At 40.1% G+C, this 25,736-nt stretch overlaps 1 protein-coding gene across 2 annotated transcripts in view; it reads left to right on the forward strand.

Annotated features, from left to right (window-relative positions):
* The first annotated feature begins 12,324 nt into the window (after positions 1-12,324).
* ppp4r3b (protein phosphatase 4, regulatory subunit 3B) overlaps positions 12,325-25,736 on the forward strand; it is a 58,406-nt gene continuing 44,994 nt past the window's right edge. Inside the window, exons 1-4 of one of the 2 annotated variants that reach the window (XM_078556932.1) lie at positions 12,325-12,617; positions 12,978-13,033; positions 13,387-13,485; positions 22,866-23,489. In XM_078556932.1, the coding sequence (XP_078413058.1) occupies positions 12,476-12,617; positions 12,978-13,033; positions 13,387-13,485; positions 22,866-23,489 (921 nt within the window). In that variant the 5' untranslated portion in view covers positions 12,325-12,475. The remainder of the gene's footprint in view (positions 12,618-12,977; positions 13,034-13,386; positions 13,486-22,865; positions 23,490-25,736) is intronic. The other variant, XM_078556933.1, reaches the window with a different exon arrangement.

Here is a 25,736-nt window from a genome sequence, read left to right on the forward strand (position 1 = left end):
AAGGCGTACAATGCTGCAAAGATTAACGGTAGGCCAGAAGGTTGGGAAAAATTAGAAACCAGCAAAGGATGACTAAAAACACAATAAAAAAGGGAGAGTTTAGAATATGGGAGTCAGCTGGCAAGAAATATAAAAACAAGCAGTAAGAGCTTCTAGAAGGATACAGAAAGGAGGAGAGTTGCAAAAGTAAATGTTAGTCCCTTAGACAATGAGACTGGGTATTAATAATGAGAAACAGGAAATGACAGAGACTTTGAACAAGTATTTTGTATTTGTCTTCACATTAGAAGACACAAAATCCATCCCAGGAATTGTAGAGAATCAAAGGGCAAAAGAGAGGGAGGAACTTAAAACAATCACAATCACTGGAGGAAAAAGTACTAGGTAAACTAATGGGATTAAAGGCTCATAAGTCCCCAGGAATTGATGGCCTGCATCTTAGGGTCTCAAAAGAAGTGGCTGCAGAGTTAATGGATGCATCGGTTATAATCTTCCAAAAAACCCAGATTCTGGAAAGTTCCCAGCAGATTGGAAAACTACAAATGTAACAGCTTTATTCAAGGAAGGAGGAGACAGAAAACAGGAAACTATAGGCCAGATAGCCTAACATCAGTCATTGCAAAAATGCTGGAATCCATTATTAAGGAATAGTAGCAGGACATTTAGAAAATCATAATACAAGCAAGCAGACTCAACATGGTTTTATGGGAGGGAAATTGTGTTTGACAAACTTATTCAAGTTCTTTGAGGATTGAACAAGGTGGGTGGATAAAGGAGAGCCTTTAGATGTAGTGTATTTGGATTTCAAAAAGGTATTCAAAAAGGTGTCACATAGAAGTTTACTACACAAGATAAGAGCTTGTGGTGTTGGGGTGATATATTATCATGGATAGAGGATTGGCTAATTACCAGAAAGCAGAGAGTCGGAATAAACGTGTCATGTTCAGGCTAGCAAACTGTAACTAGTGGTGTGTCTACGGGATCAGTTCTTTGGCCTCAACTGTTTACAATCTATATTAAGTACTTGGATGAAGAGATCAAGTGTATTGTAGCTAAATTTTCTCTCAATACAAAGATAGGTAGGAAAGCAAGTTGCAAAGAGGACGCAAAGGGCAGAATTTTACATTCCCCCACTGGTGGCCTTGCAGGTGGGGGGAGCTCATAAAATTCCTCAGATGTCCTTCCCACTGGCCTCCCGCCTGCCCCAACATCTCTTCAATTTTACAGTGGGATGGGCGAGGCCTAGGCCAGCTTGCCCACCCTTGCCCCAATTGAGGCCCTTATGTGGCCAATTAGTGACCACATAAATACTGTTTCCCAGATGTTAAGGATGTTGGCCTTTACTGCAAGCAGGGTGGAGTATAAAAGTAGGGAAGTCTTGTTACAACTTTACAGGGCATTGGTGAGACTGCAACTGGAGTACCTTATACAGTTTTGGTATCATTATTTAAAGAAGGATATACTTGCACTGGAAGCAGTTCAGAGAAGATTCACTAGACTGATTTTTGGGATTAAGTGGTTGTCTTAAGAGCAAAGATTGAGCAGGTTGGGCCTATATTCAATGGAGTTTAGAAGAATGAGAGGTGATCTGATTGAAACATGTAAGTTTCTGAGGGGGCTTACCAGAATAGATGCTGAGCGGATGTTTCCTCTCGTGGGGGAATTTCAAAATAAGAGGCCTCCCATTTAAGATGCAGATGAGGAGGAATTTATTCTCTCATAGGGTCCTTAATCTTTGGAATTCATATCCCAGAGAGTAGTGGATGCTGGGTCATTGAATATATTCAGGGTCGAGTTAGACAGATTTTTGCTTTACAAGGGATTCAAAGATTATGGGGTGCAGGCATCAAAGTGGAGTTAAGACCACAATCAGATCAGCCATGATCTTATCGAATAGTGGTGCCTCATTGCCTACTCCTGCTCCTATTTCCTATGTTTCTAATGGATTGCAAGTTGGCTACAAAACAGAAAACAGTAGGGTTTAAAGGTATTTACTCGAACTGTAGGATGGTGGGAAGCAACGTTCACTCTATGCTGTACAGGTGCATAGCTGCTCAGGGAACAAATAAGTCATGCACAAGCAACATTCCTTTTAAGATGTGCACATGTGTGGCTGCGCTGTAGTTTTAAAGGGAGCACTCATTACAACAGGTTGGCCATGTACAGCAAACAGCAATTCGAGAGAATATTGGTAGGAAGTGGTGTTCCACATGGACCAGTGCTGGGACTACTCTTGCTCACCATTTACATAAATGATTTGGATTCAGGAATCAGAAGTACAATTTCAAAATTTGCAGATGACACCAATTTGAGGAATCCTGGCAAAGATTGCAAGAAGAAGTTAGTAAACTTTAAAAGTGGGCATATAAATGACAATATGAATTTCAATATTAATAAGTTCGAGAGGTGCATTTTGGTTGGAGAAATAAGGGAGCCACATACACCTTGGAAAATAAGACTCTAAATGGGTAGAAGGGGAAAAGGATCTGGCGTACAGATTCACAAATCATTAGAAGTAATGACATGGTTCACAAGGCCATAAAATGCAAACAAAGCACTGGGGATCATTTCTAGAGGAATAGGATTGAAAAGAAGAACCTTTGTTAGACCATTCTTAGAATACTGTGCTCAGTTCTGGTTTCCATGGGCAGAATTTTTCCATTGGCAGATGGGCTCGGCGGGGGAGGGCAGAGGCGATCGGGAAGCCGACCACTGCCCACAATTGGGACCGGACCGTAATTTCACGCTGGCTGGCCAATTAAGGCCTGCCCAGCGTGTAACACGAGTGGCAGCGCTGAGCGTCGCCTGTGCGGGCGGGGGGGGAGGAGGACGAATGGGCCGAGTGCGAACTTCGCGCATGTGTGTGAATGAGAACTCCATCATCTCCCTGAGGCACAGAGCTGCCTCAGGGTGATGAAGAGATATATAAAAAAGGAAAATGAAAATGAAATAAAACATGTCCCCTCATGTGACTCTGTCATATGAGCAGGGGCATGTTATTAATTAAATTTTAAAACTTTTATTTTATTATTATTTGCTTCTGGAAACCTCATCCTGCCCATGGATGAGGTTTCCAAAAAAATGCAAAGGCCGCTTGGCCTTTTCGTCTGCCTGCCAAACATTAGGTTGAACGGGCAGTGAAGAAATTAATTTAATTGATTATTTAATGGCCTTACCAGGCCTTTTAATTGTTGGTGTCCAATTTCTGCCCTATATTACCAAAGGAATATAGTGGCACTGGAAAAAGTGCAACTAAATATTTACAAGGATGATACTAGAACGGGGGGCTTATAACCGTCAGGAAAGACTGAACAGGCTGGGGCTCTTTCCTCTAGAAAAGGAAAGGCTGACAAGTGACAAAATTGAGGTCCTTAAAATTATGAAGGATTTTTAGGGAAGAGTATAGAGAAGATGTTTCCATTTTTGGGAAATCCAAAACTTAGGGTCATAAATAAAGGATAGTCACAAATAAATCCAATAAGGAATTCAGGAGAAACTTCTTTACCCCATGAGCGATCTGAAATGGAACTTGCTACCACATGGTGTAATTGAGGTGACTAGCATAGATGCATTTAAAGGGAAGTTAGGTATGTATGAGGGAGAAAATAATAGAAGAATATGCTGTTAGATTTACTAGAGTTGCTGTGGGGACTTGTGCCCTGTTTCTGTGTTATAACTTCCATGGTATACACACTTCTCTGTTGGAGTTTGAAACTCAGACTTGGGGGAGAATTTTCTCCCCATTGGGGGTGTTGGGCGGGAGCAGGCGCAAGTGGGCACGCAGCCGATTATGGCGGTGATCGGCTGTGCACCGCCATTTTATGTGGGTGGGCCAATTAAGGCCCGCCCAGCATGACGCACACCCGGAAGCGCTGAACGCTGCCTGTGCCACCCGAGGGAGTAGGCTGAGTCAGGGCCTGTGCTCTTTCGCGCATGCGCGTGGAAGAGCGCTGAAATCAAAAATTTTAATAAAGGAAAAAAAAATTTAGGACATGTCCCCTTATATGAAAGTGTCACATGAGCTGGGGTATGTCTATGAGTTTTTATGAAAATCTTTATTTCACTTATAAATTATTCATGAAACCTTATCCTTAGGGTTGGACCGGCAGCTATGTTAAGTGGTTTACTTACATTTTAAATGGCCTTAATAGGCCTTTGACAGTTCGGCGGGCGTGCAGCCGACTCTGGTGCGCGTGCGCCGAACTGAAAATCGGAATGATGCATGGTGACGTCGGGATGCACGCCTGATGTCACCATGTGTCATTTTACGTGTCAGTGAGCAGGCCCCGCCCCGCTCGCCGAGCCGAAGATTCTGGTCCAGAATTTGCAATTCCAGAAATACATTTCAGTTATTGAGCAAATTTTTATAAGTTGCCAGTGCTGAAATAGGAAACAAAATCAGAAGATGTTGGAAATACACAGCAGCTTCACCAGCATCTGAAAACAAATGTTTAAAGCTTCACAAAACAATTAGTTGCTCAGTAGTACAGAACTTGAGTATCGATGAAAAAAGAGACATGCTGCCGAAGCTTTTGGTCTTGCACTCATCAAGACAGATGCAAGAATGCCAAATTTCAAAGGGAACAACAATTTATACTGCATGAGAAAGGGGTACTGATAGGTTGGTAAATCTGTTCTGATTGGTTGAGACATTGCCATGACGAATGCACCAGGGAGCTATTGTCCCCTATATTTTGTGGCAATGTGTGGATATGCTCCTTTTTTCTGCAGAGGTCAGGTCCCTGCTCTGTTATTGTTGGGTTATCTTGGGAGACATTAGTTTCCTTACTCTAGAAGAGATGTTGCTGGAGGCAATGGTCTTTCCACAGGCCCATTGCCAGAAATGACAATGTCCAGAATGCCATGTGTGGAAAACATCCTCTTCAGAGGGGTAATAATGCCTTCAGAAGTGAGGCCATGTAGCTTTAGCATCTCTATCCAGCGGGAATAATAGTCTACTACTCCAAGAAATACTTCCCCTTTGAATTTTAATAGGTCTATACCAAAGTGCCTGCATGGGAAAGAGGAGGGCAGAAGTGGCTCTTTCTACTCCTGTCTGTAAATAACTATGTACAAGGTTACAGAACTTCAGGAGATAGCTACAGCCCCTCTCTGAGGTGCTTCTCACTCATCTCTCAGTGAGTGACATCATTATGACATAGCTCCTTACGCACATGCTCAGTAGCTATTATTAGAGTTAACCCTTTACTCTACATCTCCCCCAAAGCCTTTATCCCCATTATTATTATATACATGTCCTCCTACAACTCCTGGCAATGTCTCTGCTTTTAAAGGGATAGTTTCTTGCTGGTTTCACCAGTCTCCCTGAATGAGTGCAGAGTTTCTTTTGAGGTCATTGAGGATCTATTCATTCTGAACTCATTCACTGAGGGTTGTCACTCCTTGTTTCCCTCATTAGTGGTTCTGTAGGTGTAATGTTCTCCTGAGGACCAGTGTATGCAGCCCATCCTGCTAATGGTTTCCTATCCATTGAAAGCAAGGCACTCCTGTTCCTTCGGATGATGTCTGTTTGTGTCTGAGCCAGATACGATCACAGTTGTTGTAACTTCTCTATTACCATACCTTCTTGCTGCTGGTCTCTGATCCACATCATCTCTCCCCTTTCGAGAGTGGGAAGATCGTGAGCCATATGCCGTTGACTGAAAGTACGGGCTTGACTTGCTCTGTAACTTTCTTCCTTTTTTCTGGCCCTATCATGGTCTGCGACTGTGACATTTGGGTATCAACATGTGGGGAAGGAAAGGAAGTTGGGTTCTTGGCCTCTGGCCCATCTAAAGCTCACATGGAGTGAAACCTTCTGCAACAGTAGAGCAATAACTGAGCAGGGCTACTTCAAAGTCTTCACTTTTCTTTGCAGATCTTTTATAGTATGTACTTCTCTCTCAGCCTCTCCGTTAGACTGAGGGTATTTCAGCAAACTTGTGATGTGGACAAATCTATTTGATGCTGCAAAGGATCGGAAATATCATTGGCGAATTGTGGCCCATTTCCAGAGATGACAATGTCCGGAATGCTGTGCATGGAAAGCATCCTCTTCAGAGGGGTAATAATAGCTTCAGAAGTGAGTCCATATAGCTTTAGCATCTCTATCCAGCAGTAATAATAGCCTGCTATTACAAGAAATACTTTTCCTTTGAATTTGAATAGGTCCATACCAAGGTGTCCCCATGGCCTGCATGGGAAAGAGGAGGGCAGAAGTGGCTCTTTCTGCTCCTGTCTGTAAATGGCGCAGGTGACACAGTTGGAGAGCATCTTTCACTATATTGACTGCTGTGCCCTGGCTGGACATACCGATACCAAGATGGTGGTGGTGAATCTTCTGGAGGACTTCTCGTTGGATAGCTCGTGGTACCACCAAGCTCATCATAGACCAAGAGGTCATCTATGATGCTAATGTGGTGATGTTGCTCAAAGTACTGCCTCAGGATAGGGTTACTCGGAATGTACTTTAGCCATCCATCAAGGCAGTATGTGTGAATCTGAATATGTTCTTCATCTTGCCTTTGAGCCTCTCAAAATTCTGCTCTGTTGCTGGCAAGTATTGAGTGGTTAAGGTCGTGAAGGCCTCAACTTCCTCAACAAAGGTTTTATCTCCCTGCTCTGAGTAGTTGGCAGGTATCCGTGACAGTGTGTCAACTGTAGTCTGGTATTTACCCTGCACATATTCCATTGTACCGTCATATCACATGAGACTCAATCTGAATCTCTGAATTCAGGGTGGCATCTTTGCAATTCCTTTCAAATTCAACAAGGTTACCAGCAGCTTGTGATCAGTTTCAATCTTAAAATGTAGACCCAAGATGTAATCAAAAATTTTCTCACATGCCCAAGCCGCTGCAAGGGCTTCTTTTTCTGACAGCATAGCACAGTTCAGTCTTGGTTAAGGACCTTGATGCATAATAGGCAGGTCTTCTTGTCCCATCACTCTGGACCTGGAATAGCACTGCTCCCTGTCCTGTTGTTGATGCATCCACCGTTACAATAGTTGGAAGTTCAGGGTCATAGTGGGCAGAATTTAGCCCTGGTCGGGCGGGCTCGACGGGAGTGGGCAGGGGCAGTCAGGAAGCCGACCGCTGACCGCGATTGGGGCCGGAAGGCGATTTCATGCTGGCGGGCCAATTAAGGCCCCCCCAGCATGAAATGCGAGGGGCAGCGCTCAGTGCTGCCTGTGCGGGCTGGGGGAGGAGGGTGAGCGGGGTGAGTGCGAACTTCGCGCATGCGCGTGAGTAGGAACTTGAGAATCTCCATGAGGTACAGAGCTGCCTCAGGGAGATGAAGAGTTTTCCAAAAAAATTATTAAAAATTGAAAAATGTTATAAAACATGTCCCCTCATGTGACTCTGTCACATGAGCAGGGACAAGTTATTAATTAAAGTTTAAATTTTTTAATTTATTTTTATTTGCTTTTGGAAACCTCATCCCGCTTGTGGATGAGGTTTCCTAAAAAGTGCAAAGGCCGCTTGGCCTTTTCGCCTGCATGCCAACTGTAAGGTTGGACGGGCAGCGAAAAATGTATGTTAATTGAGACTTTAATGGCCTTAACAGGCCTTCTAATTGTCAGCGGGTGTGCTGCCAATTGCCACACGTGCCTGCTGATCGAAACATTGCGATACTGCACGTTGACGTCGGGACGCTCACCCGATGTCAACGCGCGTCATTTTACACTCGAGCGGCTCAGGTGCGCACCTGCCCACCAAGGTAAAAATTAGAATCTCTGAAAATTTTAACATCTTTTAATTTGCTCAAATGATTGCTGTTAATGCTCCATCCAGCACCATGCCTGGTCTTGTCGGAAAAGTTGTCTTAGGGGTTAATTTACTTGAATAAGCAAGGTAGGAATTTTCCCAGTTGGGTAGTTTGGTGATTTCCTGGGCGGTGGGAATTCTTTTATGGCTTTTGTCTTCTGTAGGTCTGCAGTAATTCTTATCGTCCATACAATATAGTCTAGGAATTTTGTTGTGGGTTTGGAAAACTCACACTTCTCATTGAGTGTCAAGCATCGTCTTGTAGAATTCCTAAGACTTCTCTTACCCTTTTGTCACATTCTTCCTTTGTTGAGCCATAGATTAAAATGTCATCCAAATGGTATATGACACCTTCCATGCCCTCTGGTATGTTGGACATTGTCCTTTGGAAAATTTCTGGTGCAGACGTGATGCTAAAAGGCAGACAGTTGAAACAGTGCCTTCCAAAGGGTTTTTTGATGGTGGTTAGGAATTTTAACTCCATATTCAGTGGCAACTGCCAGAATTTGCTGTTTGAGTCGTGCTTGGTAAAGATTGCGCTCTTCTCAGGTTTGGCTAGGGATGCCATTGTATGTATTTATTGTTCCACCGCCTTGTTCAGTTGCATCAGGCCAATGCAGATTTGGATGGAACCATTTGGTTTTGGAACAGAGCACCACCTGGCTGGTTTAGTGATTGGCAAAATAACCCGTTGTTGAAGCATTGCCTCTATCTCACTCTTGACCCATTTCAGAAGTGGGAGTGGGACCTTACTTTGTGTAAATAGGCAAATGGGTTTTGCATCTGTCTTGAGCGTGATGTGGTACACAGTTTTCAATTTCCCCAAGCCTCTGGAAAGTTTTGGAAATTCTCTTCTAAATTGGTTGTCTTATTCTTGTTTGTTGACCTCACCAACTTTAAGGATTAAGTTCAGACCTTTGTAGGACTTCCTGTTCAACAAAGAGCATTCCTAATTCTGAATAACATATAGTGTCTCAGAGATTTTTTTATCTTTGTACTTTAGTGTTGCATTAAGCTGATCTTTAACATTTAGCTTGATTTCCCCTGAACGTTGGAGTTGAATTGATGACGGTTGCATAGTAATTTTTTGCAGCCATTGAACTCTCTGTCGAATAAAACTGAGACTCCAGCTCCTGTACCCAATTTTAATTCTGCATGATGTCCATTAATTTCAATGTTAGTGCTCCAGTATTGGCTTTTACTGTCTTTTATGTCTCCTAGGAAGATGACTTCCTGGTTGTCTGGTTCCTGTATCTCTTGGGTGGAACTTCCTTTAGCAGATTTCTCCTCCTGTTTTGTGTACACAGGCTTTCTTGAATGACATACTATTTTAAAATGACCAATCTTGCCACAACCATGGCAGCGAGAGATTTGGGCGAGGCATTCTTATCGCCTCTGGACCTTCTTCCCACCACAGCTGGAACGTTGGAAATAGTGATTGGTACCTTTTCAGCTGCTTCCCTGCTTGCTGCCATAATGTACTTGCAGTTTTATAGCCCACAAACTGAATAACTTCATCGGGAATGTCCCTGCGGGATTTCCCTTGCACCTCTTACAAAAACTCTATTTTGCCTCCGCTCTTCAGTCTACCTGGCCAGTTGTACAGCTTTACTTAGTGTCAAATCTTCCCAAGATTGTAAAAAGTCAGAGAGGCTTTCATTTAAAACACCTATGACAATTCTACCTCTGATCAAGTCCCCCTTATTTTAATGCACCTTACTCACAGCTGTCAGCCAAATGGTAGAGATCATTGAGGAATGGATCAACTCCTTCACTCTTTTCTTGACTGCGTCAATTAAATTTTGTCCTCTCTATTACAATGTTTCAGCAGAAACTAAAGTATGAGTCAAAGGCTCAGGTGACATCCCTGTAGGAGGCTGACTCTTCATTCACCCCTGCCTGGCTAGCACATCATCCGCAATGCTACCAACAGCATATAACAAAGTGCTAACTTTGCCTTTGTTATTTTTACTCACAAAACCTGAAGCGTTACAATACTGGGTGAAATGCCTTCTCTCAGCCTGTCTGGGGGCCCTCTACATTTGGAACAAATCTAGGAGAGGTAGAATGGAAATCATTGTTCACTCTGGGTCGAGCTTGCCGTTTCCTGTGCCTTGCCAGTCACTGGGCTGTCCTCATGTTTTCCTTCTCCAGTGTGGTTGCTGGGTTGGCCTCAAAGTCCTTCACCCACTGCTGTCTGCTGCTGCTGGGTTTCTCTTCAGGCAGTTTCCCACCGTTTCTTACTGTTCCTCTGTGGGTGTAGTCACTGCTGCCATTGTCTGTTATTGTTATCATCAGCACTGCTTGTCTCATGCAGTATAAATTGTTGTTCTCTTTGAATTTGGGAGATTGGTTTTCTTACTCTAGAAGAGATCTTGCTGGATGCAATGGTTTTTCCTTCTAAACTCTTTTATTTACATAACTAATTGTATACAAGGTTAGAGAACATCAGGAGATAGCTACAGCTTCCCTCTTGTGTTCTCTTGCTGAGTGACATCACTATGACATAGCTGCTTACACACATGCTCAGTAGCTATTATTAGAGTTAACCCTTTACTCTACACCTGCATATGAATGTATGTAGTTTCTAGCAAGCGAAGTGAAGCTACGTTGCAAGCCTGACTGATAATCTTAAATTGATTGTTAGTATAACACTTGGCATTATTCAGCAAGTGTTTCCCAATCATAGACTCACATCTAATGTTAGACATTGTGCTGTGAATTTTGCAAGCACAGGTTGGTTGAGTATGGTCAGTACTCTGCCTATTGTGAACAGCCGAAGGGATATGCTGTTTGATATAATCTGCCAGTTGTTGGGACCTACGTACCTGACATCGGACCAGCACTGAAATTCATATACTATATTACCCATTGTGTGGTAGGCAGAACATCTTTTTGGCTTGACAACAGCATTCTGTCGGTGGAAAACACCATGAGTGTAGCCACTGCATAGTAGCAGCGTGAAATGGCTAGCTCACTTGTTGCTCAAATTTTGAGATACTTTACCCCTCCAAGGTAATTTGAGGTATACTGGGTGTTTTTCAGATCCAAAAGTGGTGGCCTTAGGCCCATTCTTGAATATGTGTGATACACAGCAAATAATGATTTGATTGAGGTAGCCATTATCCTGCAGTATAACTTTGATGTGCCCTATTTTGGCACCGCTTGCATGGTGAGCAAATGGCTCAGGCCCCATTTACAAGATTGCCATAAGGCCAACTTTTTAGCATGTGGAGCTGTAGGAATCCCAACGCATATATTAACCAGTGAAGGTAGGCTTGCGGTAGACAGTAATGGAGTAACCATTAGTGGATTCTCAACTAGCATGTCGAGCAAAGGGAGCTCATTAGACTGCTCCATTTCAAAGGTGAATTTGAGCATCGGACTGGCCACATTAAGGTGTGTAAGGAAGTTCTTACATGCAGCTGCAGATTTTAATATAGCAAACGTGTCATCTACATATCGGAAATATGCAAGGGGTAATAATGCTGAGTGTGCCAAGAATGACACTAACAACCAATTTAAGGTTATCAGCCTGGCTTGCAATGCAGTTCATTTACATTTGCTAGAAGTTACACCTATTCATATGCAGGATCTGTCCTCTGTCAGCAAAAGGAATATGTGCAGTCATTGCACCTTTTTTGAATAAACTAAAACATGGGGCAATAGTTCCCTGGTGCATTCACCATGGCAACATCTTGACCAATCAGAGCCAACTTGCCAACCAATCAGCACTATGCAGTATAAGTCGGTGTTCCCTTTGAAATTTGGCATTCTTTCATCTGTCCTGATAGTGCAAGATGAAAAGCTTCAACAACATGTCTCTTTTTTCAGCAATACTTCTATAAACCCTTATTTGCCAAATGCCTATACTTGAAAAGTTAAACAGTCTTTGTTAATTTTCAGGTGTTGAGGTAAAGTCGGCTTTGCTTTTATCCCCAATACATTTTAAATTCAACTCCTGAAGAAGAGTCATATAGGATCGAAATGTTAACTCTGTTTCTCCCTCCACAGATGCTGCCTGGCCTGCTGAGTTTTCCAGGTGGTTTCTGTGTCAAATTAGTGAATATTTAGCTCTAGAAAATGTATTTAAAATAAAGAAACTGCATAGTCAGGTCTACATCATTTGACGATTGTAAAGAACAATTGAGAGATTTGCAATGTTTCCAGTGAAAATATATGAACAGTTCAAAAACCACTGACTCCCAAACCGTGAGGAAAATGCCGATGAACTTACTTGGAAAGGTAAGAGATAATTATGGCCCCTTTAAAAATACAAATAAGGCACAAGGCTGCTATCTCTTTAAGCGTAGGTGACGTCACTATTTTGGAGTGGAGGCGCTCTGACCCTGCGCTTGAGAGTAGGAAACCCCGTGCGGTGATTGAATCGCCCGGATCGGGTTACAAGATGGCGGATGTTGTGTTGTGGTGAGGGGAATCGTTGAGGGGGGAAAAGGAAGGCAGGCGGGCCTGGCCTACCATCCAACATTAGCGACTTGTATTTAATGTGTTTTTCTTCCTTCCTTCTCCGTCGCATTCCTTTATTTATTTGCAATAATATGTCGCACGACTCTTTACTAGTGTTTTTCACCATTGTAAAATCACGGCGGTGACGGTGTAGAAAAAGACAAGAAGCGAAAGCCCGAGAACGACAGCGGTAGACCCCGTGAAAAAAAGCAGGAGAGATAAAGAAGCGGAGGGAAGGAAACATGTCGGATACGCGGAGGCGGGTGAAAGTGTATACGCTGAACGAGGACCGACAATGGGACGACCGGGGCACGGGGCATGTGTCTTCGACCTATGTCGATCGCTTGAATGGAATGTCCTTGTTGGTCCGAGCCGAGTCCGATGGTAAGAAAGAGGGAAACAGCTTGGAACCGGACCGCTTCACCTCTACATTGTATATGCAGCTACGTCCCCTTTGTAAAAGGACGAACCGACTGGTTTTGAAAATAAAATCATCTCCGCTTCTTGTTTTGTTCCGAGGCGGCGTTGTTTTTCTAGACACTGTAATTGTGAGTTTCCAAATGACCCCGGGTGAAAGATGAGCCAAACGTTAGAATTGTGGAGAGGCCAGGAAAGTATGTGAATGTGAGGTGGGGGGAGGGGGAGGGAGGGGGTTGGCTGTGGATTTAAATGATATTTACTGTAGAAGCTAGTGTGTGCAAGGTATGTGAAAAAATGTTTATTCTTTGTGTTCCAACCTCTTAGGTTCGCTTTTATTGGAATCGAAAATCAATCCGAATACTGCGTACCAGAAGCAGCAAGTAAGCTGTGTTCAATGTTGCACGCATTTGGAAAGGTTTTTTTTTCGTATTTTTAAGCATAAAGAAAGATAGGATACATGGGAACCACCCCAGGAAACATTCATTTTGTAATTTAAAGTCACGTGCAGAGGTTATAGTAACTTAAATTAATTCAGCTATTTGCAGTTTTTGCTCTTTTAAATTGTACAGTAATGGGTTCTAAGTGTGTCCAGTTTACTTAATTAAGAAAGCAAATGTAGAAATCAATAACTTCCAGATTACTCTGCCTTTTGGTTTGAGTAATTAATGAAAAATTTGTTCATCTGCAAGGCATTTTAACTATCAGTTGTGACCTCTACCTTATCGTAAAACAGGATACATTGATTGTTTGGTCAGAAGCAGACAATTACGATTTGGCGCTCAGTTTCCAAGAAAAGGCTGGATGTGATGAAATCTGGGAGAAGATTTGTCAGGTACTGTATGCTCTGCTAAATTGATTGGTTAAATAGATACATATTGTGCCATTTCTATTTATGCTTTATTTGAGAGACAAACTGGAAGTTTGCACATAGCTTTTAGACAGGTGACAAGTGTATTTTGGGTCCTTTATAACCCAGTGTATAAAGAAACATTATGGGAAATGTATTTGTTCTATGTCACCTTTCGTTCATCCTCCTTTGCAAAAACTGCATTATTGGAAGATTGTTTTCCTTTTGTGAGTAATCTGTTGCATAAGCAAATATGTTTCTGATCAATGTCCATGGTTTAGTGTGTGGATTGTATTTTGACATTGAGACTGAAATTGAAAGCAACTTGAAAGTTTATCACTAAATTTATCTGTTTTACTCCTCATTTTTGATTCTGTTTTAAGAACTTGCAAACTTCAGAGATTTTCAGTGGCTCAGCTTATGTTCTTTCTTGGTTATTTCAGATTAATTCTATATTTATTTATATGGTTCTGCATATAATGGTGTAGTGATTATGTTACTGAAATAGTCCAGAATAATCCAGAGAACATAAACTGAAATTCCATGATGGCCGTTTTAGATTTTGAATTGTTAAAATATGGCAAATAAAAGCTTGTATCAGTAAACTTGTTCTGGCTTATATGACTTTATCCTGCACCAATGTAGTGACCCAGCAAGTCACAAAGTTGTACCAAATCTTGAATGGCTGTGGATGAGTTAATGAATGTCACCCTTGCCAGCAGCATCCACATCCTGAGAATGAGTTTTTAAAACGTCAAACATTGTCACCCTCAACAGTGACTACATTTCATAAGTGCTTTGAGATGGCCAGTGGTTGTGAAAAGCACTATATAAATGCAAGTTTTTTTTGATGGTCAGTATGACACTTAGCATAATCTTGCTTGCAGATAATTGCAACTTTATTCTGCTGGATTATGTACAGAATAATTTTTGATTGCATGTGCTGTGTAGAGTTTAGTAAGATTTTTCCATTATGCAGCAAAAAATTTTTTTTAAAATTGAAGTGAGTTAATTGAACAGTTTGAATTTTGATTTTCATTGGAATTCGATTGGTTTGACAAAAAAAACACTGAAAATTCCTTGGAGTTTTGTGCCAGAAAACTTTTAATTATATATACTTACTTATCTCCCATAAAATTGGATATGGTAAGTTAGAGAGTATGCTCTCAGCTATTTCTGTTGTCAACTCTCCAGTTTTTCTCCCTTCATTTCATTGCCATCTTCCACAATGTTTTCAGGTGGATGGTGGTGGCTGACATGAAGTAAGGAACCATTAATGACTACAAAGTTACATTTCATGTGGGGTTTGCAGGGATAATGTGGCACTCAGCTCCCTTGCCATCCATTCTCTCGCCATCCATTCCCTCCACTTCTACTTCCTTCTGATCCACTCCTAGTCCTTCACCATTTGTCTATAACTTTTACTCTCTTAACCACTTCCTCACTCCTGACACTGCCCCACCACCTTCCCCCTCTATCTGCTCATCTCCTGTATCCTCTCTGCCCCTTGATGTCAACACATTGGTGGGGGGGTTGGAATTCAGAGCATTTTGTGCAATTTTTGGGAACTTGATGGTTAGATTGTTTAGCAGGATAATGAATTTATGTAGGTGGTTACCATTATTAAATGTATGCATAGGAATTCATAATGGGGGGAGGGGGGCAGAGTTAACAAATTCTGGGTTTCTAACCTCCCCATTTTGTCCTATTCACACTAAGCTTTGTGCCCCCTTGTTGCTGACTGACCAGTGGAAAAAATCCACTTTCCTCATTCGGACTTTTAATTGCTGTTCCAGTGAATGTAGTTCTAGTTTTTCCAAGTTTCTCATTTGGTCAAGAACCCCCTCGCCTCTGGTTTAGGGCACTAATGCAACCAAACAGTATTGTCTGGCAACTTAGTTTTTACTCTTTTAAGATTGCCAGGTTATAGTTCAATTTTTCATTTGCACCACACCATTACAGAGGATAGCGAAGATTGACCCTATCCTCTGGGTAAACCATTTAACTGTTGCCTATAGAGATCCTGCTGCTTAAAAGTTATGAATATCATTTTTTACCCAAGAAGAAATTAGCCCTAGCTCAATAGTAAATTTCACGAAGTTATACTTTATAATGCTACCAGATTCATTTGTGCAGTCAGCTTATTTTTAAAATTTCATTGTTTTGTACCTATATTTTAGTGGCCACCTTCTATTCAGGCCATTTTTATAAAGGCCTCATGCTGAACATAAAATAGGATTATTCTAAATCAACCCTTCAGTCAAACTCAGCTCTTAATAGTTGTTTGCTAAAACTGTTTTATGTCAGTCCTACTTTTTTAATATACTGATAGTGGTAACTAGAAATTCTTGCAAGGATCTTTTCTATCTGCCCTGTGCCTATTGATTCAGATAACTTGAAGAATGTTTTGGTTTTGTCTGACCACTTGTTTGTGTATTGGCACAGAAACCAGAGTGTATACAGTAGTTATAAACAAAATGTTTTTAAAACCAAATAATTGAAGATTATTCAAAAACTTGGTTATGTCCCTAGCTGTTTTTAAGAATTTTAGCATGGGCTATTTACTTGGCTCATTACCCACGTGTGCCATTGCTGGGCCCACGTCATCTCTAATCACACTTGCCCGACCTTATTGATATATTGTTTTCCAAGTGTTTTAATTCCTCCTTCAATGTTGTGATTAATTCCACTTTAATAGCCACTAAATTTTCTAACCTAACCCCTTGTTACTGATTTGTTGACCAGTGGAAATAATATTTCACTTTGCTCCTTTTGAATACTTGTTCCCCTTTTAACCTCTGTTCCAGTGAACATAGCTGTGCTTTTTTTTAAGTTTCTCACCTAGACAATATCTTCTAATCTTGGTGTAATCCTAGTAAATCTACATTCAAACCTACCTCTTTCCATTACTCTAGTGCTCTTTCAATAATAAGGATCCAAAACTCTATAGCATTCCAATTGTGGCTTGTCTGTTGTCTTGTACAGATTCACTGCTATCAATACTGTTATCTTCAATGCTCCATGTGCAAAACTAGTAGATTGTGTCCCTATTATAGCCTTTTTGTTCTGCAATCTTGCTTTCAACATCTGTCTGTCTAGCCACATATCACATTGTTCTTGCATTCCATTGAGAATTTTACCATTTAGAATACATACCTTTTACATGTACTAATTCACTTTTTATCTGCAGTCAGATTTGCCACTTGGCAATTTGGTTAACCTAATATATTAAAAGACTAACAATAGATTTTATAATAATTCAAAGTTTTCTGTATGTTGAAGGTACTGATGAAATGTGTGGTTCCATGGTTGCTGACTTATTTGAGTAACGTACTGGAAATTACATGAATTGACATTGGTTGGGGAGGAGGTGAAATAACAATGTAAACTAACTCCTATCACTTTTTTTGAAAAAAAGAATCTGGTGATTGAGTATTTTCACTTGGGAATATCATACTTTTTGAGAGGGTAGGAAATTAAAATTTTGAGGTGTATCATGTGGGTAACAGTGGCTGACCTTGATGGTATATTGCAAGTCTGATAGCTAAATATAATAATGGTAGTTTCATTAAGGGATGCACATTATGTTGTAAATGATCTTAAAAGTTTGAATAGATTATAATCAGAGTGCTTCAATGAAGTATCCTCTGAATCGATGTTGGTATCTGTTGTACTTGTGCAGCAATATCGCTGCACAAGTACAACAGATACCAACATCGATTCAGAGGATACTTCATTGAAGCACTCTGATTATAATCTATTCAAACTTTTAAGATCATTTACGACATAATGTGCATCCCTTAATGAAACTACCATTATTATATTTAGCTATCAGACTTGCAATATACCATCAAGGTCAGCCACTGTTACCCACATGGTACACCTCAAAATTTTAATTTCCTACCCTCTCAAAAAGTATGATATTCCCAAGTGAAAATACTCAATCACCAGATTCTTTTTTTTTAAAAAAGTGATAGGAGTTAGTTATGTTTGTTTTAAGCAATCTTCTCAAAGAGGAAGACGACCAGTCATACCTGTGGTATTGTGACCTCGAAATAACCTGGTGGTTTTTTAAGTAAGAATTATGAAGTTGCCTGTCTAAAATTTCTCTACAATTATAGACTTGCTAACAAAGTTGAAGCCCATGGAATAAAAGAGAAAATGGCAGCATGGATATTAATCTGGCTGAGCACAGCAAACGCTACAGTAGTGGTGAATGGTGGGTTATTTTTTTCAAACTGGAGGAAGGTATACAGTGGGGTTTGCAAGGGGTCGGTGCTTAGGACCACCGCTTTTCTTGATATATTTTAATGACAGTAGGCTGGCTGTACAGTGCACAATTTCAAAATTTGTGGATGATGCAAAACTAGGAGATATTATGGATTATGTGGAGGATAGAAGAGGGCATAGTCATGCTGATGGAATTTAATGCAGAGAAGTGTGATGTGATATAATTTCGAAGTCCAAACGAGGAGCAGCAATATAAAATAAAGGACACAATTCTAAAAGGGGTGCAGGAACAGCGAACTGTGGATATAGGTGCACAAATCATGGATAGCAGGGCAAGTGGGTCCTGGGCTTTAAAAATAGAGGCATAAATTACAAAGCAAGGAGTTTTTTTTATATAACTGGTTCAACCGCAACTGAAGCATTGTGTCCAATTCTGGGCACTGCACTTCAGGAAGGATGTGAAGGCTTTAGAGAGGGTGCACAGAAGACTAGAGTGGTTGCAGGGATGAGGGCTTGAGTTATGTTGGTAAATTGCAGAACCTGGGGTTATCCTTGAGGAAGAGAAGGTTATGAAGAGATTTAAGAGGTGCTTAACATCATGAGGGGTCTCGACAGAAAAGATAAAGAGATACTGTTCCCATTGATGGGAGGGTTGAAAACAGAGGATACCGATTTTTAAGGTGACCAGCAAAAGAACCAAAGGCAACATGAAAAACTTTTACGCGACGAATGGTCAAGATCTAGAATGTACTGCCTGAGAGGGTGGTGAAAGCAGATTCAATTGTGGTTTTCAAAAAGGAATTGGATAAGCGCCTGAAGAGAAATTTGCAGATCTAAGGGGGAGTGGGACTAGTTGAATTGTTCTTGTAAAGAGCTGGCATGGGCACGATGGGTTGAATAGCCGATTCCTTTACTTTAACGATTCAATGATTCTGACCGCCTCCAAGTTAGGGGAGTTGGAAGATATGTGATAAATGCAGTTCAATGTATAGATTACTGTGAGGAGTAAGCTTTGGGGGCTGAGAACAGCAATATATTTTGAATAGTAACATTCTTAATGGAGCAGTAGAACAACTGAATCTTTAAAAGGAGATTGCAGGTACAAAAGGGCATATGGCACTGTGGTTTATGAATGGATCTTTAGATACTACAAAAGAAGAGTATTAGAGATTTATATATAAACAGCTTTACAAAGCTAATATTGGATGGGTGAAATAAGAAAATGGTGCCTATGGTTTGAGGGTAAGTAGTGAAGAATTTCCACTTGTCAGTGTACAGAGGAACATAAACCTGAAGTATGGAGGAGACTAGAAGGAATTTATTTACTCATAATTATTGGGATATGCAGCGCTTTATTAAGAGTTTCTATTGAAGTGAAGTTGACGGCAACATTTTAAGCGGGAAATAAATATTTGAGAAAAAGTAAATGTGTTGAAGACTACTGTGAAAGAGAAGAGAAGTAGGGTTAAAGTAGGTAGCTCTGATGCTTTCCAACTAACTTCAACGTAATGAATTCAATGATTCTTTGTCTGCCAAGTTTACTGTCATAGCTAGTAATAAATGTTGCTGGACTAAATAAGGACTAAAACATGAATGTTGTATTGCTTTTGTGGGTAAGATTTATTTTCCAAAAAGGTGGTCAGTTAAGAAAGATAAATTGGAATTCCAAGTGTTGAAATGAGTGGTTTGCATGCCAGTAGCTATTACTTGGGTTTGGTGGGGGGGGTGTTTTGTCCAAAAAAACAAGCAAAAGGAATGAGCAGAATGGTAAAACGGCACCATATTATGTAATAGCCAAATGCTTATAGCAAGAATTTGGTTGCAAGATTTACTCCTGCAACTGTTTGTATTCGAAAAAGTCTCGAGAGATTTTCCACTATCTGTAGGATCAGTCTGGGGGTGGGCCACAATTATTTGGACAGATTATGGTTGTAGGTTCATCAAGATCAGAGGAAATTTTTGCAAACAATGTCAAGAGGAAAGGGGAAAATACACCCATGGCATCGCTTGAGACAGAGCATTCTTTCTGTACGTGGAGATCGAGAGAATAAATAGAAGAAATTCCTTGGCTCACAAGGCAAATGCAACATTCTCGGGGTCATCACATAAAGCTTCTAGACGTAGCTTATTTCCTTCTTTACAGGGAGTGGTGCAAAAGATGGATCACCTTATTTTAAAATAAAGATTGCTGATATTTGCTTGGTGTTAATAAAACGAGCTGTGGGATATACTTCTACGGTTGTATGCATTATACCCATAAAATCATGTCCAGTGAATGTATTTAATGTTTCTAAGCAACAGATTTTCGCGTTAGTTGAGTTCACCTTGCAAGCAACAGCTATTTATTATTTACCTGTAATTTCTTTATATCACAAATTTTTGAAGCAATTCTGCCATTTATTTAAGGTTTTGTCTATTGATAGCTCACAATAAATGGTGCTGTTTACGATCTTGTAGATTAAACTTAATTGTCCCAAAATGTAACTTAAAATTGAGAATTTTGCATACTTTACAAAGTCTGTTTTGTTCGCTCCGTATATTCAACATTTGTATGTAATACTTAAGTGAGGTGATTAATGTCAAACGTGTTGCCAAGGGCAATGCAATATCTTTAACTCAGCCATTTATTTAAACAGTAGCTGGATGCTGTGATATGAAGATGGTAGAATTTATGTTCTGATAAAATGAAATCAGAAGCCACTGCCATTGTACCCAATCTTGTGAAGAAGATTGAAATTACTAGAAGTACAGCAATTCACCAAGTGAGGGCAGTGTTGGTTCCAATTTGAAATAGGTCCATTTTCATCCCTAGTTGCTAGTGTCATTGGGGTTTATGTGGGGTCTTGTCCATTAAATCTATGTTTCAGTTGTTAACAGTTGAAATGATATTTCCATGATATTGCCTTGTATAAAAAACATCTAGAAGTCATTTTTTTCAAATTGATTGCCTGCAAGGGTCTGTGGATTCAATTTTTCCCACACACAGGCACTGGTTTCCAACAAATTGCTGTAGAAAGATACATGGAAGCTATGTTTCCCTGCAAGGAGATAGTGAAAAGCCAAGGTGATCATCCTCTCTTTAACTCTTAGGTGTTTTATTTTGCTGCTTGTAGGACCTTGCTTTATGCAAATTGGTTGCCATGCTTTCTACATTACAATAATGACTATATTTCAGAAATTTGTTACAATGCACGTGTGCTGAAATTCTGATTGGCACTGTATAAAAGTGAGCGCTTTCATTCTATTTTCAGGTCCATATGATTTACTCCAGGAGCATAACTAGCTAACCCTTTCTAGTTGTATGTGATTTGAGAGAGAGCTTGAAAGGGAGAAACACTTTTTTATATGAACATAGAGCTGTGTAAAAGTTGTCAACTTATTTTTCTGAAGCTACTTAATGTCATTCTTTTGAAGTGAACTTAACTTTTTAGTTTCTGATAAACTTCTCTCATTGATGTCTGGTTCAATCAATTGTTGTTTTTAAGATGGTTTTCAGTCCAACCAGAATCAATAAGCAACTCTTATGGCAGGAAGGACAAGCAGATGACTCAGCACAAGGCCTTTAAGTGTACATTTATGGCTGATAGGAGAAGGACAAGAATGGTTGGGGTGATCTATTCTGTCTTCACGAAAATACCAGGCTTTCACATTCGTCAACTGTGATGCAGCTGATTTCAGTTATTTGTCAAATTAGTATTTAGGTTGGTGCCCAAAATTACTATCACTCTGGCACATTGTGTTTGAGCTCCATGTGTAGCATCAGTTTTCTGGACGTTTTATTTACTACAGCCTAATTTTGCCACACAATTATGTCTCCAGATTCTCTTTTTGGTCCCCTATGACCGCAGTAATTACTGAGCTTCTGTGAACTGTTTGTTTCTAAAGTGGTCAAAAATAGCAGTGTGTGTTCACTCGACATTCTTTTCATTACCTACCACAATGTTCTGCTTGTGGTATAAATCTAAAAAATGTTATATCTGAAATTAACTTAAGATCTTTGTCTGTTTACAAATATTCAAAACATTCAGTTTGGGAAATATTTTTAAAATGTGTGCACGTGCACAAACCCCCTCCCCATAGCACTGATAAATGGGTATGATCACATTGTTTGTTATGCTATGTGTTAGTGCCCCAGTGCACCTCTGCATCCCTGTTCTACCAGTTCTTTTCTCCTCACCGCAGGTATTCAGTTTAGGATTTAAAGCTTAATATAGATGTAATTTTAGTCTATCAAGAAACTCAATTTTGATAGGAATGGCTTTGATTAGTTCGAAGTTCGCCTGTTAGTTAAATTGAAATTGTTAATTACATGTATATGAGGTCACATCAATGCTGAGTATTGAAGCAGTAATGGATAGTGCTATGCAATAGAGCATATAGGACCCAACCCTCCAATTCTGGTTGGCTTTTGATCTGTGCAAGTCATGTTGGCCTTGAAGCTCATGGAAGTGTAACATGAGCATTGCATAATAGTAACCTGAATTTCTTAGTGATTGGCTGAAAGGGACTTTACAGAAGATTTTGGAGTTGATCACTTCTGAGCATTAGAGGTAAGACTGTGCAAACTTGGTTGAGGGGAGAATGGGGGGGTGGCGTTGGGGGGGGCAACAAGACTATATAAAAACACTTGCATAGCGTCGATTTCTTATACTTATTTCTGCTGTCACATTTTTCGTCACAGCTTAGCCACATTTTGCTATTGTAAACTGTTATGTCAGCTGTCATGGTGTTGCATGTCAGCCACTCAAGCCAGTCAGATTTTCTAGACCACATTTCTGAAGTGTCTCAATTCTGTTACCAAGTTTGTATTCGTTGATTGACCATGGACAACACCAGTGGGAATTTATTGGTTGTTTTAAATAAACGCATAGGATAGTTAGCTTTTGTCACCTGGTTAATATAAAGCATATGAAATTTTGCATAGTCAGCTGCTGTTTTTGAGAAATTGCTTCCCATATTTAAAGAAAAAACTAAATGCTAAATATATAACAGTCCATGCACAATGAGGACTAATTGTTTCTAGACATTCTTTCCAACAGGTTTGCAATGAGCAGTAGATAAATATTAAATGTATTTAACTTGCAGGTTGCAGTAGCAGAATAAGTTTCAAATGAACCCTTTATTGGCATTTGCAGGTGCAGGGACGAGACCCGTCACTAGATATCACTCAGGACATCATTGATGAGTCTGAAGAGGAGCGATTTGAAGAAATGCCTGAAACTACTCATACAGTTGATCTTCCACCATGTGAACTAAACAAACTGGAAGAGATTGCCGACTTGGTAACCTCAGTTCTCTCCTCTCCTATCCGCAGAGAGAAGTTAGCACTGGCTTTGGAAAATGAGGGCTACATTAAAAAACTGCTGCAGCTATTCCAAGTTTGTGAGGACCTGGAGAACACCGAAGGCCTGCACCACTTGTATGAAATTATCAGAGGCATTTTGTTCCTCAATAAAGCAGCACTGTTTGAGGTGATGTTTTCAGATGAGTGCATTATGGACGTGGTGGGGTGTTTGGAGTATGATCCTTCCTTACCTCATCCCAGAAAGCACAGAGAATTTTTGACCAAAACAGCCAAATTTAAAGAGGTTATACCTATCACAGACACTGAACTGAAGCAAAAAATTCACCAAACATACCGGGTGCAATATATCCAGGATATCATTTTACCCACCCCATCTGTATTTGAGGAGAACTTTTTATCCACACTAACATCATTTATATTCTTCAACAAAGTGGAGATTGTTAGTATGTTGCAGGTGAGTTATTTTGTAAAGATATTAACATTAATTTGATTTTACAGAATTAGTTGTTGAAAACTTTATGGTTAGATTGGACCTTGCACTCGGATTCAGTCTGAGAATTTTGGGTTCCCTCTTATGTAAAGAAAGATTTACACTTTGACAGGTGATCATACAATATAATAGGAACTTTATTTTTGCTGTTCTTATGCTCTTTGGGTGGTTAATGCCTTACCCCCAGTTGAGATCAGTTTACATTAGTTTTTCCCTACCAACTATGATTATAGCCTTTTCAAGCAGCATTACTGTTTGCTTGGATCATGTTAAACTTGGGAGAGAGGGATCGTGGAGGTTGTTGTTCTATGGACCTGCATATGAAAAATTGATCCTGTCCAAGTGTATTTGACTGAAGGATTTACAATGGAGAATGGTAACTTTTGTTCCAGTAGCCTGACTTAATGCATTGCACCCTGCTGGGGGGGAGACCAGAAGCTGCAGTTTGGGTTTCAGCTTGCACCGCTGAAGGGTGGAGGTAGCTGAAACATTAAGACTTTCCTTTCTCTTTACAGATGCTGACTGACCTGTGTAATTTTTGATTTTCTTTGGATTTTTATTTCAGATTTCCAGCATTTGCTATTTTCCCTTTTCGTTTCACTGCTTTACATTGCCTGGATGAAACATGAATTTTCTTTTCCAGGAACAAATTTACTTGTGGCTGCATGACTTCTCCATATGGTTAAATCATAAGTTCGTTTAATGCTAATGCCAATGTCTGGCCTATCCAAATATTTAAATTGATTTTCAGGTATGTTTAAAAGAGTGTAGGTGGTTGAAGGAACCTCCAACCACTTATAAACATGTTTTGATTCTATTTACACTATATGCAGTCATATGAAAGTGATGAGGTTCTCTCTTCCCAGTGTTTTGGAGGGGGGGGTCGTCTCCATTTTGATGCAGATACTGTTTGGACCCTGATTCTGTATTTACACTGCAGATTTAGCGTTGATGAAAAAGCAGCAACTGATGGTGTAGTTTCATGAGGATGAGCAGACAGGAGTTGATGGAAGTCTGGATATAGGAAACTGCATTTTGGAGAAGTTTTGCAAAGAATGTAAGGACAAGAAGAAGGGAATTAGAGTAATCAAGCCTACAGTGATGAGCATGTAACTAACAGTTTCACCGGTGGATGAAAACATTTCTTAATCTAAGTTCATAGTCAAAGAGTAGAGTGGAACCAATAGCAAGAGAGCAGGGTTGATGTTGGGGGTTTAAACAATGGCTTTGTTCTTCCTGATCAGGCGGAGCCGAGTCACAGTTTTCCATGACTTGGTGTTGAACAGATTGCCTGAATATAGAGATTGTTGCAGGATCGAGGTGATGGTGAGAGAAATTAGAGGCATTGTCAGCATACAAATATGGAGCACCATAGATCCATTCAACAGTAAACAGGCTGAACCAGATCATGTGAAATGCTGGTATTCTCTTAAGCTTGTACTTTAATGTCAAGCCTCATTTCCTACCCATCAGAGGACACCTGTTATCACCTGCACACTAATGCCTACCTCCATCACTACCACATCTCCATTGTCACTGAAACCTTTATTTTTATATTTGTCACTTCAAAGCTTGCTCATCCTGCTGTTCTACACTGACAGGCTGCTTGGGCCGCTTGAATGTATGAAATGATGTTGTTGGCTGTGATGGTAAATCTTTAAAATGTATTAATTTCCTAGGGCCAGCTCTGGAGTAAGGCCAGTCAGAAGTCTCAATCTTTCTGCTCACAGTGGGGCTACTTTGAGTGTATGGTGTCTTAGAGAAAGCCTACTCAGTTATATTTTGATTTTTAAAATAAAAAAGGTTGAATGGTTGTGGCAGTGATAGGAACAATTTGAGGTGATTGCTTAAAAGTATCTGACAAGAACTAATTACACATTTTGAACGGTATTTACTCAAGTGTGATTTTTCTTTCCCCACACCATTGCTAAACTTGTTGACAATACTGTAAGGAACATTTTACTAACAACTGAGAATTGACTAAATCAGTTCAAACATGAATTTTTTGTTTGCTATTATTGAATTATAGTTTTAAATAAAATGCTAACTATTTTTAGCATCATATGGTTTTTAAACAGTGGAATTATCAATACTGTAATTCTTGGAAATGCATCTGTGCTTGTCTAAAGAAGGCTTGTAAGCGATGTTTATCTTGGTCAGTTCTTACCAAAGGAGTAATACAGTCATTCCTTTTTTTAAAAATAGTGTAAA

This window comes from Cetorhinus maximus, chromosome 14 (assembly GCF_964194155.1).
Source record: "Cetorhinus maximus chromosome 14, sCetMax3.hap1.1, whole genome shotgun sequence".
NCBI lineage: Eukaryota > Metazoa > Chordata > Chondrichthyes > Lamniformes > Cetorhinidae > Cetorhinus > Cetorhinus maximus.